The 18,147-nt window shown below is 47.9% G+C and overlaps 2 protein-coding genes across 3 annotated transcripts in view; one reads left to right on the top strand and one right to left on the bottom strand.

Moving 5' to 3' along the window:
• LOC138807596 (endophilin-A2) overlaps window positions 1-671 on the bottom strand; it is a 28,653-nt gene extending 27,982 nt beyond the window's left edge. Inside the window, exon 1 of the mRNA XM_069993373.1 lies at window positions 474-671. Coding sequence (XP_069849474.1) covers window positions 474-518 — 45 coding nt within the window. The 5' untranslated portion in view covers window positions 519-671. The remainder of the gene's footprint in view (window positions 1-473) is intronic.
• Window positions 672-3,160: 2,489 nt separating this feature from the next.
• LOC138807597 (chromatin assembly factor 1 subunit A-like) overlaps window positions 3,161-18,147 on the top strand; it is a 31,902-nt gene continuing 16,915 nt past the window's right edge. The window contains exons 1-3 of one of the 2 annotated variants that reach the window (XM_069993374.1): window positions 3,161-3,340; window positions 6,225-6,275; window positions 8,132-8,994. In XM_069993374.1, coding sequence (XP_069849475.1) covers window positions 3,289-3,340; window positions 6,225-6,275; window positions 8,132-8,994 — 966 coding nt within the window. In that variant the 5' untranslated portion in view covers window positions 3,161-3,288. Of the gene's footprint in view, window positions 3,341-5,591; window positions 5,698-6,224; window positions 6,276-8,131; window positions 8,995-18,147 lie in introns of those variants that run through there. The other variant, XM_069993375.1, reaches the window with a different exon arrangement.

Here is an 18,147-nt window from a genome sequence, read left to right on the forward strand (position 1 = left end):
GGGGGGTGAGGGGGAAGCTCAGGAATAGAGAGCCCAGGACATGAGTTCAAGCCCCAGGAGCAGTACACACACACACACACACACACACACACACACACACACACACACACACACACACACACACACACACACACACATTTTTAAGGGGAGGGCTTTTTTTTTTTGTTTTTTTTTGATGGGTGGCACGTTCCGGGTCAGCCTGTCGGGCATCTCTGCTCTTCCGAGGGGCTCAGCCGACCCTTCCCGAGGAGGCTGGAGCTCCCCCAGGGCCCGCCGCACCCACCCCCACCCCCGTCCGTCCGCGGCCCTCCACCCCCCCCACCCGCGGGGACACGCGCCAACGCGGCCACTTTGGTCCCGAGAGTCCCCTCCCGTACTGCGGTGCCCCCCTCTCCCGCTACACACGCACTCCAGGAAGCGGGGACCCCCAACGTCGGCCGGCACACCCCCAAACAAACCCGGCCTGCGCTCACCTGGCTCGCCTTGTAGAACTGTTTCTTCAGCCCCGCCACCGACATGCTGCTGCCCTCCGCAGGCCTGGACCCAGCGAACCGCCCGTCCCGTGCAAACTTACAGGAAGCCGGGCGCTGCTGACCCTCTCTCGCGCCTCAACTGCTTCCCCCCACCCCACCTACCCCCCGAGTCGGCACCGCCTCCGCCACTCGGCGCTCGCCACTTCCACACCCGCCCCGGCGCCGCCTCAGCCACTCGCGCGCTCGCGCGGCCAGGATATTACATGGCAACCACACACTTCCGGTGCCGGCACCCGCCCGCCCGCCAGCGCGCGCGTGCGCGTGCGCGTGTCGGAGGGCGCGCCACAGGCACACGCGTCTGCGCACGCGCGCCCTCTGTCGGCGGCCGAGCGCACGCGCATTCCGTCCGCAGAGGATGGTGGGAGCAGGGTAGACCCGCTCCAACCAACGAGTGTGGTTTTTTTTTTTGTCGTAGCCTAGAGAGGCCATGGTGGCTGCAGCGCCCCTTGGAGAGCAGGAGGTGAAGCTAAGTCTCAAGGAAGTTGCTTATCTATAATCCATTTCGAAAAGGGATCTAGGAAAGGGGAGGGGAAGCTCAGGTTTAACAATTCTTCTAGGCAGACAGGCTCAAGTGGCTTTCGGCAATAAACTCTACTCTGGGAGCTGAGATATGAAGATCACGGTTCAAAACCGTCTGGGCAGGAAAGTCCATGAGACTCTTACTCCAGTTAACCATGATTATATTATTATTTTAGAGTTCTCACCTTCAAGTTTCCCTCCAGTTTGTCATCAGGAAACTCAAATTAAATGGTACACTCCCATCTTCCTAACACTTGCCACAAACGCTGCCCGGGCAAGTCCACTGATGCTTTTCTCTGATCTGGTTTCTTATGAGATGTGTAATCTTACTTGCTCTTTTGAACGTTCTTCCCCAATCTTGTCTCCATCTTTTGAGCCCAACAAGGACTCCTCTTAGAATGCTACCTTGTTCAAGAATCTCCCAAGGTCGATACATTTTAACTAATAGTGAACTTTAAATCAATTGTTCTGGATTTTAAGTGTTCAGAATGAATGGGGAATAAATAATTAACTGAAGAGTAAATGAATAAAAAATAGGAACAAGAAAATGGCTACAACGGAAATGCTTGAAATGAAACATGAGTGATGAAACTGCAGACAGTTTGGGATGATTTTCTGAAGTAGAAAACTGCTGGATGTTTCCTAATGATTCACTAGAAAGTAGTGGAGTAGTTGGTCAAAGGTTTGGTTCATAATACAAACGCCCCAACCTCACTTTTTTTTTTTTTTTTGCCGGTCATGGGGCCTGAACTCTGGGTCTGGGCGTTGTCCCTCAGCTCTTCAGCTCAAGGCTAGCGCTCTACCACTGGAGCCACAGCACCACTTCTGGCTTTTTCTGTTTATGTGGTACTGAGGAATCGAACCCAGGGCCTCATGCTTGCAAGGCATGCACTCTACCGCTGAGCTACCTTCCCAGCCCCCCAACCTACTTTTTAAGATATCAATGTATCTATTATTAATAGTTTGAATTATGAAGTTTTTTCCCCCATTTTTTTTGTGTGTGTACCAGTACTGGGGCTTGAACTCAGAGCCTGGGTGCTGTTCTTGAGTTTGTTATTTTTTTCCTGAAGGCCAGTGTTCTACCACTTGAACTACAGCTCCACTTTGGTTTTTGGTGGTTAACTGGATCTAAGAGTTTCATAGACTTTCCTACCAAGGCTGACTTCCAATCGTGATCCTCAGATCTGAGCCTCCCGAGCTGAGTCACTGGGATTACAGGCATTAGCCACCAGTGCCCGTGATCTACACAACTTCATCAAATTATATTTGTGCATTCACACAAATATTTTTTGAACTTCCTTGGCTCAGTGACTGCCTCAGTAACTGACAGATCCTGGTGATGACTGGTTTTTGTCTTCATGAATGACAAACATAAACTGCCTAGTCATAAGAAAGAAGTGTGCAAATACTTTTTGTCGTTGAAGGTGGAGGAATTTTCTCAATGTCGATTTATCTGAAAATCGGTAGAAATAAAAAACAACAAAAAGCTTCTTGCAGAAGAAATACACATGTCTGAAAGTCTTGAATTTAAAATGTAAGTCTGATTCATTCATTCCCTCTGAATGTATTTAAAGCTCTATCCAGACTAGTGTAGTGGGTCCAGGCAGGGCAATTCACTTCTGCAATCCCAGTTAACCCCCGTGGTAGAGTGCCTACCTAGGAAGAGCTACACTGTCCAATCTCAATACTGCCCAAAGGAATGCATTATTCTGATTGCAATAGTTACATTCAGCCAATATCTAATTAGGAGAAACTCAAAACTTCAAAGTTCTCACCTAAACCAGTTTTGCGTCACTCCTGACGCAAAAAGCATGGCCCTCCTCCCTTTAATCCCACGCGCTCAGCCAATCGCAGTTCCGAACTCTCAGATAAGACATCTTTTACCCCCAATCGGAGGGCTTATCCTCTCAGCCAATGACTAGCCGACGAAAGCCTTTGCTCCCGCCCCCATCCCACCCCCGCCCGCGAAAATATCAATAGAGGAGCCGACGGAGGACTGAAAAGCACAGCTCTCGCGAGGTTGCTTCCGGCGGTACTCTGAACCCGAGACGCGCTGTCACGTGACGCGGCCTCGCCCAATCGGCGCCCGGGCTGCGAGGGTCGCCACGGTTCCCGCCAAATACGAGCGCGGCGGCCGCGGCCACAGCGGCGCGGGCGGGAGGGCGAGCAGCAGCGGCCGCCACAGTGGAGCCCGCGCCTCCGCCGCTTGAGGAGTGCTCGAACCCCCGCCGCAACGATGCTGGAGGAGCCGGAGTGCGGGGCGCCGGGCCCCGGGACAGCGGCCACAGGTCGGTTCCGGCCAGGACTGAAGGGGAAGGGGCGGCGCGGCCTGTGCGGACCCGGGGTGGCGGTTGGGGTTGATCGAGTGTCCGGGCCTGCTGTTCCGTGCCGGGCGTTCCATGCCCGGAGCCAGAGGCTCCGCGCGACCCGCAGGGCCCCCTCCCTGGCGTCATTGTTGTAGCCGCGACCACTTACGCCCAAATGTATGCATATATATGCGTATTTCCTTTTTTTTTAATTCCTGCACATTTGCGTCCCTTCGTTTTTTCCGGAGCTTTCTGGTGGTTGACGGATTGGTGGGGCCGAGAAGGGAAACTGAGTGTTATTTGTGTCCCCAGAGAATCTTGGACCTTGCAGCAGGAGCGGAAACTGTGAAGCCCGAGGTCTCCTGGTCTCAGGGGTCAGGACAAGGCCAAATGAGAGTTTTGGGGGGAGCTGGGGAATGGCCAGGGAGCTAGGACTCCGTATTCTTGTTCCCGTCTGATACACATGGTGTCTTTCTCCTCTCTGCATCTTGCAGGAGAGGGGAGTCTTTTCTAACACCCCTAGAATGTGAGGTGGCGGACCAAAGAAATCCAGACCGTTCCCCATCTTCGACTCCGCATTGTCCGCCCCTTCCCCGTCCCCTTCCTCCCCCACTTCCCCGAGCTTGGCGCATTTTTTGGTACCTACCTAATCATATGTGTGCTGGTTGAGTGGATGGAAGTGACTTCAAAGCATCCAGGCTTCCTCAGTCTCAGCACTACTGACATTTGCGGTTGGATTTGGCCCTTTCGGGTGCTGAGTTGCATCCCTGACCACCACCCTGTCTCCATGCCAGTAGCAACCCCATCCTCTACAGTTGCAATAGACCAAAATGTCCCCCAGATGTGGCCAAGTGTCCCTGGAGGTGGCTGGGGGATACTTGGCCCTCCCCCTTTGAGAACCAATACTTGAGTTTTACAGATATATAATTAATAGAAATAAATCGGGAAGACGTGCTTTCATGGAGCTGGGATACAAGATGTGGAATTAAAAATTAGAAAAGGCAATCACCACTCACTCTGACCATCCAGTCATAAAAAAGAGGTTTTAGTGTTCCTGTTGGGAAGGGTGTGATCTCAGAATGAAGAACACTTGATAATTCTATTCCTACCAGTGTCATATGCACGTAGCTACATACACATACACACATATGTATATATGTGTGTGTGTATATACATGTATATACACATATATACTTTTTACTTCAAGGAGTTCCTTATTTATATCAGATCTGGAGCTCCACTTAGGGTCTCAGGTCTTATCTGTTTCCCTTGTATGAACACCTAGAACCATGCAAATAAGTTCTTGTTGGTTCTGAAGTTGAGTTTTATTATTTTTTTAAAATTTTATTGTCAAGGTGATGTACAGAGGGGTTACAGTTACATACATAAGGTAGTGAGTACATTTCTTGTCAAACATTGTTACCCCCTCCCTCATTTTTCCCCCACATTTCTTCCTCCCAATCCCTCTGAAGATGTTTTTAAATGGCTAAAGCCTACAGAGTAAATGATGATTTTGCCGGGGGGGGGGGGGAATCCTTATTTTTTTATAACTGAAAACTTGGAAATTAAACATCTTCCTTTCATGAAAAGAGTAGAAAGGAAATGTGAACCAAGATTCTTTTCTTACTTTCCAAGCTTGGAGCTGAGGGAGAGGGTAATTTCAGCTACAGACAGCTGAGTTTTATTTTTTTTTTTTAAATGGAAGCTCAAGTCTGATTTTCATGTAGCTTTTAGAAAATATATGCACAATCCTCTTAAAATAACCAACCTAGATTTTTCTAAAACAGATCGCCTAGCAGGTGTGAGCTTCTAAATTTACTCTAACTAAAAAATATTTATCCAAAGATTCGATTCTATTTATGGTCAGCTCTGCATCAACCTTAGTATTATTAGATGCTTTTCTTGAGATTTTTATATTATGGTGCAAGATGATATTCTCCCTTACTATATCTTGACAGCAAGAACCTTAGAGAACAGCTGATGTTATGTGCTTTTCATGCACTTCTTTAAATAAGCAAAATGAATCCTTTTCTGATTTTGTAGATTTGGTGGTAATATATGGGAGGGGATTGAGTTGAAGGAGAGTGTTTTGAGGTGTCTTATTATTTGTGAAAATAGTAATTGGATGTCTTCTCTAAGCTCCACCTTTCCTCATTCCACTTATTGTCCTTGTTACTTACCGTATCACTCATTGGCTTCCTAGTGAATTCCAAAACTTGAGCCTACAGCTCTAAGTACAGTGTGGAGCTACTTGACAAAGAGCTGGCTTTATGGGCCGGGGCACAAGCAACAATAAAAGAAACATTTCAAAGTGAATGCCATAAGGAAAATGAATCAAGGTATGGTTATATTTAGGGGTCAACCTATCAACATTTTTTTTTTTGTCAGTCATGGGGCTTGAACTCTGGGCCTGGGCGCTGTCCCTTAGCTCTTCAGCTCAAGGCAAATGCTCTACCACTTGAGCTACAGCGCCACTTCCGGTTTTCTAGTGGTTTATTGGAGATAGGAGTCTCACGGTCTTTCCTGCCCGGGCTGGCTTTGAACCGCGATTCTCAGATCTCAGCCTCCTGAGTAGCTAGGATTACAGGTGTGAGCCACCGGCGCCCGGCCCTATCAACATTTTTGAGACAAATAGTTCTTTGTGGGGTGGGGTGCTAACCTGTTTACTTCTTCCAACTGGAGATGAGTAGTGTCCCTGGAGCCTCCTGCCATCATGACAACCAAACCAGCAGACATTGCCAGATACTCTTCTTGGGACAGGGAAAGGTGGCAAAATCATTCCTACCTAAGAATCCTGGCAGGTAGTTGGACCTTTATGTAACATTTCTATCCCTTAGTAACTTAACTTTCACATCTTTATTTATAGCCATGGATTGCAAAGACAGACCAACTTTTCCAGTTAAGAAGTTAATACAAGGTAACTTAACTCTCATGTTGTTCCTAACTCATGCCCTTCATTTATTTTCTCCTGTGGGAGTTCTTAGTAGAAGCATTGGGGTTGGGGTGGGGGTGGGGGAGCTTGAAGGGGACAGCCAGAGTGCTTCTGTAGCACTTAAAAAATTTAGCTTTTTTTTTTTTTTTTGTTGGTCATGGGGCTTGAACTCTGGGCCTGGGCGCTGCTCTCAGCTCTTCAGCTCAAGTCAAGCGCTCTACCACTTGAGCTACAGCGCCACTTCCGGTTTTCTGGTGGTTTATTGGAGATAGGAGTCTCAAGGTCTTTCCTGCCCAGGCTGGCTTTGAACCGCAATTCTCCTGAGTAGCTAGGATTACAGGTGTGAGCCACCAGCGCCCAGCTAGCATTTATTTGTTTTTGTTTTGTTTTGTTTTGTTTTGTTTTGTTTTGTTTTCTTTTTTTTTGCTTATGTGGTGCTGAGGAATCGAACCCAGGGCCTCGAGCTTACAAGGCAAGCGCTCTACCACTAGGCCACCTTCCCAGCCCCAGCTAGCATTTATTTGTGTATACAGTACCTTAGAGCTAGAACCTGACTTTAAATGTGAAATTTGTTTATATGTACCCTATCTAACCTGAAGGTAATTTTGTTCTAAACAAAAATTTTTTTGGGGGGGGGGTCCGGTCGTGGGCCTGAACTCTGGGCCTGGGCACTGTCCCTCAGCTCTTCAGCTCAAGGCTAGCACTCTACCACTTGAGCCACAGCGCCACTTCTGGCTTTTTTTTCTTTTTGCTTATGTGGTGCTGAGGAATCGAAACCAGGGCCTCATGCATGCAAGGCAAGTGCTCTATCACTGAGCCACCTTCCCAGCCCCAACAAAAATTTCTTTGTGTTAATACTACAGCTTGAACCCTGCCTGGGTACTACTGTCCCTGATCTTTTTTGCTCAAGGCTGGTTCTCTACCACTTGAGTCAGAGCTCCACTTCTAGCTTTTTGCTGCTTTGATTAGAGATTTGAGGAGTTAGAATTACAGATATGGGCCACCAGTGCCAGGCAAATCTGTATTTGTTGTAGTTTATATATTTGCAGTGCTGGGAATGGAACACAGAGCCTCATACAGGACAGACAACCACAATTGGTTAAGTTTTATTGTTGTTGATGGAGATGGTAGTAGTTTTAATATATTTAGGGGCACTAGAGGTGAAGCATAGAAAGCACTATACTGCTGAGCACACCCCCAGTCTCCTATGGCTCCATTTCAAAGCTGCAAAACCTTTATCCTCAGCCAGTTACTGGTGGCTCATGCTTGTAATCCTAGCTACTCAGGATCATGGTTCAAAGCAAGCCTGGGCAGGAAAGTCTGTGAGATTGGTTTTTTGTTTGTTTGTTTGTTTGTTTTGCTTTGTTTTTGGTCAGTCGTGGGGCTTGAACTCTGCCTGGGCTTGAACTCGGCCTCGGCGCTGTCTCTCAGCTCTTCAGCTCAAGGCTAGCGCTCTAGTGCTTGAGCCACAGTGCCACTTGTAGCTTTTTCTGTTTATGTGGGTCTGAGGAATTGAACCCAGGGCCTCATGCACACAAAGCAAGCACTCTACCACTGAGTCACCTTCCCAGCACATCTGTGAGACTCCTATCTCCAATTAACCACCTGAAAATGAGAAGTGGCATTGTGGCTCAAGTGGTAGAGTACTAGCCTTGAGCAAAAAGAGCTTAGGAACAGGGCTCAAGCCCTGAGTTCAAGCCCCAGAATGAGTGGGGGAAAATAAAATTCCCCCAAAGCCCAACAAAATGGGTAATATCCAGCATACAGATTACTCAATATTATTACTCAATTATTCTCTCACACTTTCACTGAAAAGTCTTTTTTTTCCCTGTTGGATTCAGCCCGCCTGCCATTCAAACGCCTGAATCTTGTGCCCAAGGAGAAAGCCGAGGATGAGCCTGATGACCTAAGACACCCTCAGAGCATTTCTGTGGATGGCAAGGTCCCCCATCTGGAACGCTCCTTGGTTAACTTGGAGAGCGACTGTCATGTGGTTTCTGACCTAGACTTCAGACCCAAACTGGTCAATGGGAAGGGTCCTTTAGATAACTTCTTAAGAAATAGAATCAAAACCAGCATTGCCCAGAATGTGGTCATCATCGATCTGACAGAGGATTCAAATGACCCGACAGACAATGCCATGGATCACAGTAAACTCCCTCCTGAAGCCTCCTTCCCCAAGGAGGCTGTTAATGGGATCAGAGAAGGCAGAGATGAGCAGAGGCCATCAGAGGTAAACGCGCTTTGTGAGGAGGCAGTGTTTCCTGAAAAGCCCCTTTCAGACAGTCCTTGTAAAATAAAGGAGCCTGCTAGACCAGGAGGCCTAGAGGGAAAAGGCAGCTCCCAGGAAGTCTTACTACAGAGCTCAACCAAGCTGACAGAGGATCTGCCACCGTGCCCTCCGCAGGAGTCAGACGGCTGGAGTGAGGCCAAGGGCATCCTGTTCAAGGGGAAGATGCCCCTGGTGATCTTACAGGACATCTTGGCTTTGAAACCTCCTCCATCCACCTCTCCTCCCACTACCCCCCTGGATAAGAGCAGAATCTCAGAGAGTGATGTGTTGGAATCCTGCCCTGAAGACGACTCTGTCCTCAGTCACTCATCTCTGAGCTCGTCCTCTCCCACCAGCTCTCCCGAGGGCCCGGTCGCTCCTGAGAAACAACATGGCATCAGGACCAGTCCTTCCACACCGTCCACCTGCAGAGTAAGTATCCCACAGAACATCCACTCACACACTGATAGGTCTCGGTACCTTCCTTTCTAACCAGGTCGCTCACATGGTCAGTGCACACAGCAGAGCCACAGAGGGATGACTTTGTAACAACACAGATGTCTTTCTGAGGAAGTTGGAGTGTGGCTCAAATGGTAGAGCTCCTGACTTGAATGAAGAGGCCAAGCAAGAGTGTGAGGCCCTGAGTTCAAGCCCCACTACTGGCACACAAAGAGTAAGATACCAGAAGTCTTTCTGAGATCACATGCCATAAAGTAAGCCAGATGTGGTGTTGCACACCTACAGTTCCAGCAGTTGGGAGGTAAAAGCAGAAGGAGCTCTAGTCAGGAGTCAGCCTGAGTTACACATCAAGACCCCATTTCAAAAGCAAGAACTGAGGGCTGGGAAGGTGGCTCAGTGGTAGAGCACTTGCCTTGCATGCCTGAGGCCCTGGGTTTGATTCCTCAGCACCACATAAGCAAAAAGATAAAAGCCGGAAGTGGCACTGTGGCTCAAGTGGTAGTGCACTAGCCTTGAGCTGAAGAGCTGAGGGACAGTGCCCAGGCCCAGAGTTCAGGCCCCACGACCAGATCCAAAAAAAAAAACAAACAAAAGCAAGAACTGAGGACTGGGAATGTGACTTAGAGGTAGAGTGCTTGCCCAGCATGCATGAAATCCTTGGTTCCATTCCTCAGTACCATATAATAAGAAAAAGCTGGAAGTGATGCTGTGGCTCAAATGGTAGAGTGCTAGCCTTGAGCAAGAGAAGCTCAGGGACAGTACCCAGGCCCAGAGTTCAAGCCCCAGGACTGGCAAAAAACCAACAAGAACTGTAAATGCAGTTGTGTGTAGAGTGATGGGGAGGGCCTTGGTTATTCTACAGGGGGCTGAATATCTTCAGGGAGGGATTCTGTAAACTTCATCGACTCCTAATGAATAGTGATTGCCAACATAGCCCTTTGGGAGAATAAGAACTGCCAGCCTGGCCCCGTCACCCTCACTTCACCCGGTGCCTACCCACATCCCCATATAGATGGGTTAGGGAGTCCGTGGTGAAGCAACAACACAGAAGGGTAAAAGGGACTACTGTGTAATTGGCCTTGTATCGTGGCCACCATCTCATAACCTCCCCTGAGGGACTGGAGCAATAGAATGAGAAACCTGGAGCCATTGTAAAAGACCCAAGGAGGCTGACATTTAAATGATGTGCTTTTGGCTGGGTGTGGTGGTACACATGTGTAATCTCAGCATTCTGGAGCCATCATGGGAGAATTGCCAGCCTGAGTGACACAGCAAGGTCCTGGCCCAAAAAGCCAGATGCTGGAGGCTCATGCTCCTCAGGAGGCAGCGATTGCAGGTCAAGCAAAAGCGTTCAACTCAACAGAAAAGGCTGGGCAAGGTGGAGTGCACCTGTCATCCTACCTACAGCAGGAAGTATAAATAGAACACAGTTCAAGCCAGCCGAGACAAAAAGCCAGATAGATCATATCTCAGAAAATAACTGGAGCACCTTGCCCTTGGATGGCTAATATATGCAAACAAATGAAACCAGAGCAAAAGGAGGCAGAATGGTTGCTTCAAGCAGGAGAGTACCTGCCTAGTAAGCACAAAGCCTTGAATTTTTTTTTTAAAAAACTCTTGTACAACCAAGCAACAATAAAATTGTTTCTGTCGTTCTACCAGGATCCCTTAGCCAAAATACTCGGGGACCAGAAGTGTTTAGGATTTTGGAATATTTGTATGTATACAATGAAATATCTTGAAGATAATCTCAAGCCAAAACACATGTTGGGGAATGGGTGTGGGCATACTAGTACTAGAGCTTGAACTGGGATCCTGGACACCATTCATTAGCTAATTCCCTCCTCCATCTCCCCCCACACACACACACCCCAGTCATGGGGCTTGAACTCTGGGCCTGGGTGCTATCCCTGAGCTCCTCAGCTCAAGGTGAGCACTCTACCACTTGAGCCACAGGTACCACTTCTGCTTTTCAGTGGTTAACCGGAGATAAGCGTCTCACAGACTTTCCTTCCCAGCCTGGCTTTGAACTGTGATCCTCAGATCTCAGCCTCCTGAGTAGCTAGGACTCAGGTATGAGCCACCAGCACCCCACCATTCCTTAGATTTTTTTTGGCTCAAGATTAATGCTCTAGGGGCTGGGAAGGTGGGTCAGTGGTAGAGCGCTTGCCTTGCATGCGTGAGGCCCTGGGTTCAATTCTTCAGCACCACTTAAGCAAAAAGAAAAAAGCCAGAAGTGGCGCTGTGGCTCAAGTGGTAGAGCACTGTCCTTGAGCTGAAGAGCTGAGGGACAGCGCCCAGGCCCAGAGTTCAGGCCCCACGACCTGACTCCCCCCCCCCCCCAAAAAAAAAAAAATTAGTGTTCTAACACTTTGTACAACACCATTTCTGGCTTTTTGATAGTTAATTGGAAGTAAAGAGTTTCACAGAATTTCCTGGCAGAGCTGACTGCAAACCTCCATCCTCAGATCTCAGCTTCTTGAGTAGCTATATACTTGCCAGCCACCAACACCCAGCTAAGCACATATGGAGCCACTAGATGCTTCTAGAGCCCAAGTCCTCATATCTGCTAGGCCAGGGCTCACTAGTCCGCCCCAGTGCCTCCTGTACACTGTGTAAACATCACCTGAAGGTAATTTTATACATGCCCACGCACCTGCTCTTTGGCTGAGATCTGTCACGATCAAATGTGGAATCTTCCACTTGTACAATCATCTTGGTTGCTAGAAATTCTCAGATTTTGGACGATTTTATGTTTTTGATGGTGGGTCAACGAAGCTCAGAGTTTGTTGGTAGCTGACCAGCACAGCGGTGAACATCAACTCTCATTTGGCTTTAGGGTCTCATGGGTGAAACTTGAGCAGTCCAGAATCCTAAAGCATATTGTTTGGTTTTATAGGTTCTGTTTGTTCACCTTTAGTTTGTTTTGTATATTTTGGTTTGCAGTTTGGGGAGTTGATCCCAGGAATTTGTGCATATGAAGGGAGTGTTCTGTCTACCACTTAGCCTTTGCTCTGCCCTTGTTCAGGGGTGGGGGGTACCTGTATGTAAACATCAGACCTTGAGGTGGGTCTTTTAATCTGTACTTTTCCTGATTAATCAGATCATAAACCAACAACCTTGATTGTTTTGTGAATTCTAATCTGTTCAGGACTACTTAGTTTTCTCAGTGATTTCTATCTTTTTACCTCCTGGGCTTATTTATAAACTATCAGTCAAGACTAGAAAATCCTCTTCTCCCCTCCCCTTCTGCTTTGCTCTCTTTTCAGAGGTCTCCCACTTTTTTTCCTCCTTAAGACAGGATCTCACTAAAATAGTCCTGCTTCATCCTCTCTGGTGCTGGGATTACAGATGTGCTGTACCACACGGCGCACTTACGAAGTTTAAATACATCAGACTGGGGTATATAATATATATATATTTTTTTTTTTTTTTTTTTTTTTTGTCAGTCTTGGAGCCTGAACTCTGGGCCTGGGCACTGTTCCTCAGCTCTTCAGCTCAAGGCTAGCACTTTACCACTTGAGCCACAGCACCACTTCCGGTTTTCTAGTGGTTATTGGAGATAAGAATCTCACAGAGGGGCTGGGAAGGTGGCTCAGTGGTAGAGCGCTTGCCTTGCATGCCTGAGCCCCTGGGTATGATTCCTCAGCACCACATAAGTAAAAAGAAAAACAAGCTGGAAGTGGTGCTGTGGCTCAAGTGGTAGAGCGCTAGCCTTGAGCTGAAGAGCTGAGGGACAGCGCCCAGGCCCAGAGTTCAGGCCCCACGACCTGGGCTGGCTTTGAACCGTGATCCTCAGATCTCAGCCTCCTGAGTAGCTAGGATTACAGGCGTGAGCCACCGGCGCCCGGCCACCAAATGTTTTAAATTTAGGAAATCTTACATTTAAGGTGGTATGCCTTAATATGAATAAATTCTCAAAGAAGATTTAAGAATGCCCTATAAGGCAATATTATCACAACTCTTTGAGTAACTTACAAATACTGTAGGTGGCTTCAGCACCCCAGAGAGCCTTGGCAGGAAACTACCAGCCACCCAGTAGACCTGGCTGCTAAGGGTGGATGCTCTACCCCCTGATGTTGGGTGTCCCAAAGAATGAGAAGGAAGAAGGAAGTAGTTGCCAGGCTTCTGGATGATGTGGAATCAAGAGCAGGAGAGCCTCTGGTCATGTTCAATCACACACACACCTCTTAAGATGCAGTCATCTTGCAGTATCCTAGATTTTGAAACCACAGGTGTACAAGTCCTTTATATAATATGGTACAGTAGTAGTTCCATGGGGCCCACGTGCGTGCTCCTGAGCATTTAAATCCTTTTTTGAGACACAATATCCAGTGCAGTGTGACTGCTGTGTAAGTCCTTAGATAAGTGGCCTAGGGAATTATGACAGGAAAAAGTTTGTATGGCAGGTGCTGGTGGCTCACGCCTACAATTCTGGCTACTCAGGAGGCACTAAGATCTAAGGATCGCAGTTCAAAGCCAGCTGAGGCTGGAAAGGCTATGACACTCTTTTTTTTTTTTTTGGGTCCGGTCGTGGAGCCTGAACTCTGGGCCTGGGTGCTGTCCCTCAGCTCTTCAGCTCAAGGCTAGCGCTCTACCACTTGAGCCACAGCGCCACTTCCAGCTTGTTTTTCTTTTTACTTAGGTGGTGCTGAGGAATCATACCCAGGGGCTCAGGCATGCAAGGCAAGCGCTCTACCACTGAGCCACCTTCCCAGCCCGGCTATGACACTCTTATCTCTGATTAACCACTGGAAAACCAGAAGTGGCGTTGTGGCTCAAGTGGTAGAGCACACTAGCCTTGAGTAAAAGAGCTCAGGGACAGTGCCCAGGCTCCCAGTTCAAGCCCCATGACCAACAATAACAACAAACAACAAAGTTTGAATAGTACAAACACAGTATTTCTCCCCCCAAATATTTATAACTACCAATGATTAAATTTGAACTTGTGGAACCTGTGGATATGTGTGACCAATGGTATTGAGTGTGTGTGCGTGTGAGCGCGCACTTGTGGGCTTGTGTGTTTGTATGTGTGTACATGAGTGCGCATGCATGCATGCGAAGAATCTCATTGACTTTCCTACCTGAGCTAGCATTGAACCACAATCCTCAGATCTTAACTTCCTGGGTAATTAGGATTACAGGCCTGAATCACCAGTGTCTAGCAATTGTCTTTATTTTATTTTAAAGACAGTCTTTCTATGTAGTTCAGATGGTTGCACGCTTGCAGTCTTCTTCCCTCTGCATCTCAAATGCTGGGATTACATGTGTGCACCACCAGACCTAGCAGTGAAGTTTTTGTTTGTCCACATCATAGTTGGCACCTAACTCTTAATATCTTTCCCAGCCATGGGATCCCCCTTGGGGAATACTTCATTTTTATTCTCTACTTTCCTCCTGTCTGCCTTCTTCCTAGGTAGGGATGTGTTGGACATTGTAGGCTGTGTACATTGGTGAAAGATGTGACACTCACAGGGCTGGTCCTCCTTTGCTTATATCCTCTTTCACTGAGCATCCTTGTGCTTATTGGTGCTCTTGCTTTACTTTTTCTTGTATTACAAGGCAATAGGAGTACTAGGAAGGTGGTTCAGTGGTAGAGCACTTGCCTTGCATGCATGAGGTCCTGGGTTCATTTCCTCAGCACCACATAAGCAGGAAAAAAAAAAAAAAAACGGAAGTGGTGCTATGGCTTAAGTGGTAGGGTGCTAGCCTTGAGCTGAAGAGCTGAGGGACAGCGCCCAGGCCTGGAGTTCAGGCCCCATGACCGGACCCAAAAATACAAGGAAATAGGAGTTTTGTGGTTTGTTTTGTTTTATTAAAAAAAAAAAAAAAAAAGCATGTCCCATGCCAGATACCTGTACCTCACACCTATAATCCTAGCCTCTCAGGAGGCTGAGATCTGAGGAAATGCAGTTTGAAACCAACCCAGACAGAAAAATCCTTAAGACTCATATCTCTAATCAATCACCAAAAAGCCAGAAGTAGAGCTGTGGCTCAAGTGGTAAGAGTACGAGCCTTGAGCAGAAAAGTTTAGGCCTTGCCTTAGTTTAAGCCCCAAGACTGGCACCCAAAAAAAAGCATTTCTTGCCATCCCTTCCCACAGATCTGAGGGCTTGTTTTAATGAAGTTATTGTTTCCCCCTTATCTATTGGTCCACCTGTTTGTAATCAGCCAACCTTGGGTCACAAATAAAGTGTGTCCTGAATACAAACATGTACAGACATTCCCTTAGGTCATTCCCTACAGTGTTACAATGCTGCATGGGGCCTACATTGTATCAGCATTTACATCAGTAGGATTCTGTACAAAAGTCAAATTGGGTGTCTGTGAGAGGTCACATGTTAGCTAATCTATGCTATGTAAACATGAGGACATTTTGTTTATTTTTTTTCAGAGGGAATACAAAGTATTCACATGTTGAAAATAATTGGTTACGGATGTAGCTCTCTGGCTCAAGTGGTAGAGCGCTAGCCTTGAGCTGAAATGCTGAAGGACAGTGCCCAGGCCCAGAGCTCAAGCCCCAGAGGAAAAAAAATAGTTACATAATAAATTAGTTTAAAAAAAAAAGTCAAGTACTGTATTTAAAGTGACAGTGCAATACAGAAAAGCAGTGGTTTTGATGACTAAACTGGGAGAAGAATCACATACAAGAAGCTAGAAGGATTTCTGTTAGGAGTTTATACAGAAGGCTGGACATCCTGCTTCCTCCAGCGTCATATGATGCTGAGGCAGGAGCATATAAACCCAGATGTGTCAGGCTAGCCTGGACATCGTACTGACACGCACACACACACACATCTCGAGGGAGGAAAAAACATGTAAGTTGTTACTCTACCATTTTTTTCCAGGTATAATTTCAGAATTTGAGCTCTAATTCATACCACTTTTTTTTGGGGGGGGGGCGGACATGGGGCCTGCACTCTGGGCCTGGGCGCTGTCCCTCAGCTCTTCAGCTCAAAGCTAGCGCTCTACCACTTGAGCCACAGCGCCACTTCTGGCTTTTTTTCTTTTTGCTTATGTGGTGCTGAGGAATCAAACCCAGAGCCTCAGGCATGCAAGGCAAGCGAGCCACCTTCCCAGCCCCATCTTGAGGGCATTTTAAATAAGACAGGATGAGCATTGTTTGGGTTTTGCTGTCTTATAGGGACCCTGGAGCAGTGCTCTAAGACACTAAGTAATCCTAGCTGCTTTAGGAGGTTGAACTCTAAGGATCACAGTTCAAAGCCAGTCTGCAAAAAAAAAAGTCTGGGACACTCATATCTCCCATTAACCATCAAAAGGCCTAAAGTGGAGCTTTGACTCAAGTGGTAGAGTGCCAGCCTTGAGTGAAAAAATTAAGGGACTGCACCCAGGCCCTGAATTCAAGCCCTAGGACTGGTACACCCGAAAACAATAAATAACAGGGTGCCAGTGGCTCACATCTATTATCCAACCTAGTCAGGGAGCCTGGGATTTGAGAGTTGCAGATCAAAGCTATCCATGAGACTCTTATCTCCAGTTAACCACTAAAAAGCCAGAAGCGGAGCTGTGGCTCAGTGAAAGAGTGCCAGCCTTTTTTTGTGGGGGGGAGAGTCCAGGTGTGGGGCCTGAACTCTGGGCCTGGGCGCTGTCCCTCAGCCTTTCAGCTCAAGGCTAGCTCTCTACCACTTGAACCACAGCGCCACTTCTGGCTTTTTTCTTTTTGCTGAGGAATCGAACCCAGGGCCTCATGCCTGCATCCCACTGAGCCACCTTCCCAGCCCAGGAGTGCCAACCTTGAGCACAAAAGTTGAAGGTCAGCACCTAAGCCCTGAGTTCAAGTCCAAGGACTGGTATAAATAAATATATCAGCTGATTTTTTTTTAAATGTTCTAAGCATAGTGGTATATATCTAGTCTCACCCTCCCTCAGCACTCTAGAGGCTTAGAGCAGAGAAGGATCCTTGAGTCCAGGAGTTTGAGATTAAGACACTAAGTGACACATTTCTTTCTCTTTTTGTTGGTCGTGAGACTTGAACTCTGGGCCTGGGTGCTGTCCCTCAGCTCTTCAGCTCAAGGCTAGCACCCTACCACTTGAGCCACTGCGCCACTTCCGACTTTTTTTCTGCTTATGTGGTGCTGAGGAATCGAACCCAGGGCCTCATGCATGCAAGGCAAGCGCTCTACCACTGAGCCACCTTCCCAGCCCTGCACAACCCCATTTCAAAGATAAAGTAATGAAAGTATTACAACTCCCTTTGGCTCCTTCTGTGTCCCCTGAAAGTACAATCTAATGTTTTCTGCATCTTGGCCTGGGGTATACATTGTATTCTTTTGTTTCTATGCATGTGACATAATTAGATGCAGGTTTCTCCTTCACTCAATGTATCCAGCATTTGGTGTGGGGTTGGGGGATGGGGGTGAAGGACGCTTCTGCTTTAACTGCTCTGCAGCATTCATGTGGCAGGAGGCCCTGCAGCTCGCTTGCTAGTGGGTGTCCTGTTGTCCCCATGCTCCCCCTGACAACATGACAATTGTTGTGCCTGCCTTCTGCAGGCTGACGTGGGCTGTTAGAAGAGCAAGCTCCTCCTGCCTCAAAGAAACATGCATTCATTTCTGCCCCCTCACACTCCAGTAAGGTTGGACCAGTCTCTACTGTTATGTTCTCTCAAGTGAGGCTGCCCTAGCAACCATTCCCCCCTCCCCCCTCCCCTGCGGCTCCCTGCCTAGACTTGGAAATGAGGTACCCTGGGGTTAGAGTCGGAGCCAGCCTGCAGGAATCTCAGTGCCCTGGCACCATGAAGCCCATCTTGCCACCCCACCTGGGGCGGCTGCCTCTTACGTGTGAGCTTCTTCCTGGGCTCCTGGATCTGGCCCTGGGCAGATGGTTGCTGTTTGGCCCTGCTCCAGCTGGCTAAGGTGGATTGCGCATTGGTTTGGGAGCCAGCTCTAAAACTGGGCCCTGTTTCAGACAGATACTATTTCTTAGACAAGGTCACGTGACCATCAGGGAAGTGGTAGCCATGCTGTGATGGGGAAGCCTGGGCGCCTCCTCCGCCTAAAGCTCCAGGGCTCCTGGACCATGGTGAGTCCTGGGTGCAGAGGCAACAGAGACATCATGGAGGGCCTTGCACGGCAGCTGATGCCCAGCAGGTGTGGGCAAACCTGG

Source organism: Dipodomys merriami, unplaced genomic scaffold (assembly GCF_024711535.1).
Source record: "Dipodomys merriami isolate MVZ:Mamm:240054 unplaced genomic scaffold, mDipMer1.0.p SCAF_421, whole genome shotgun sequence".
Lineage (NCBI taxonomy): Eukaryota > Metazoa > Chordata > Mammalia > Rodentia > Heteromyidae > Dipodomys > Dipodomys merriami.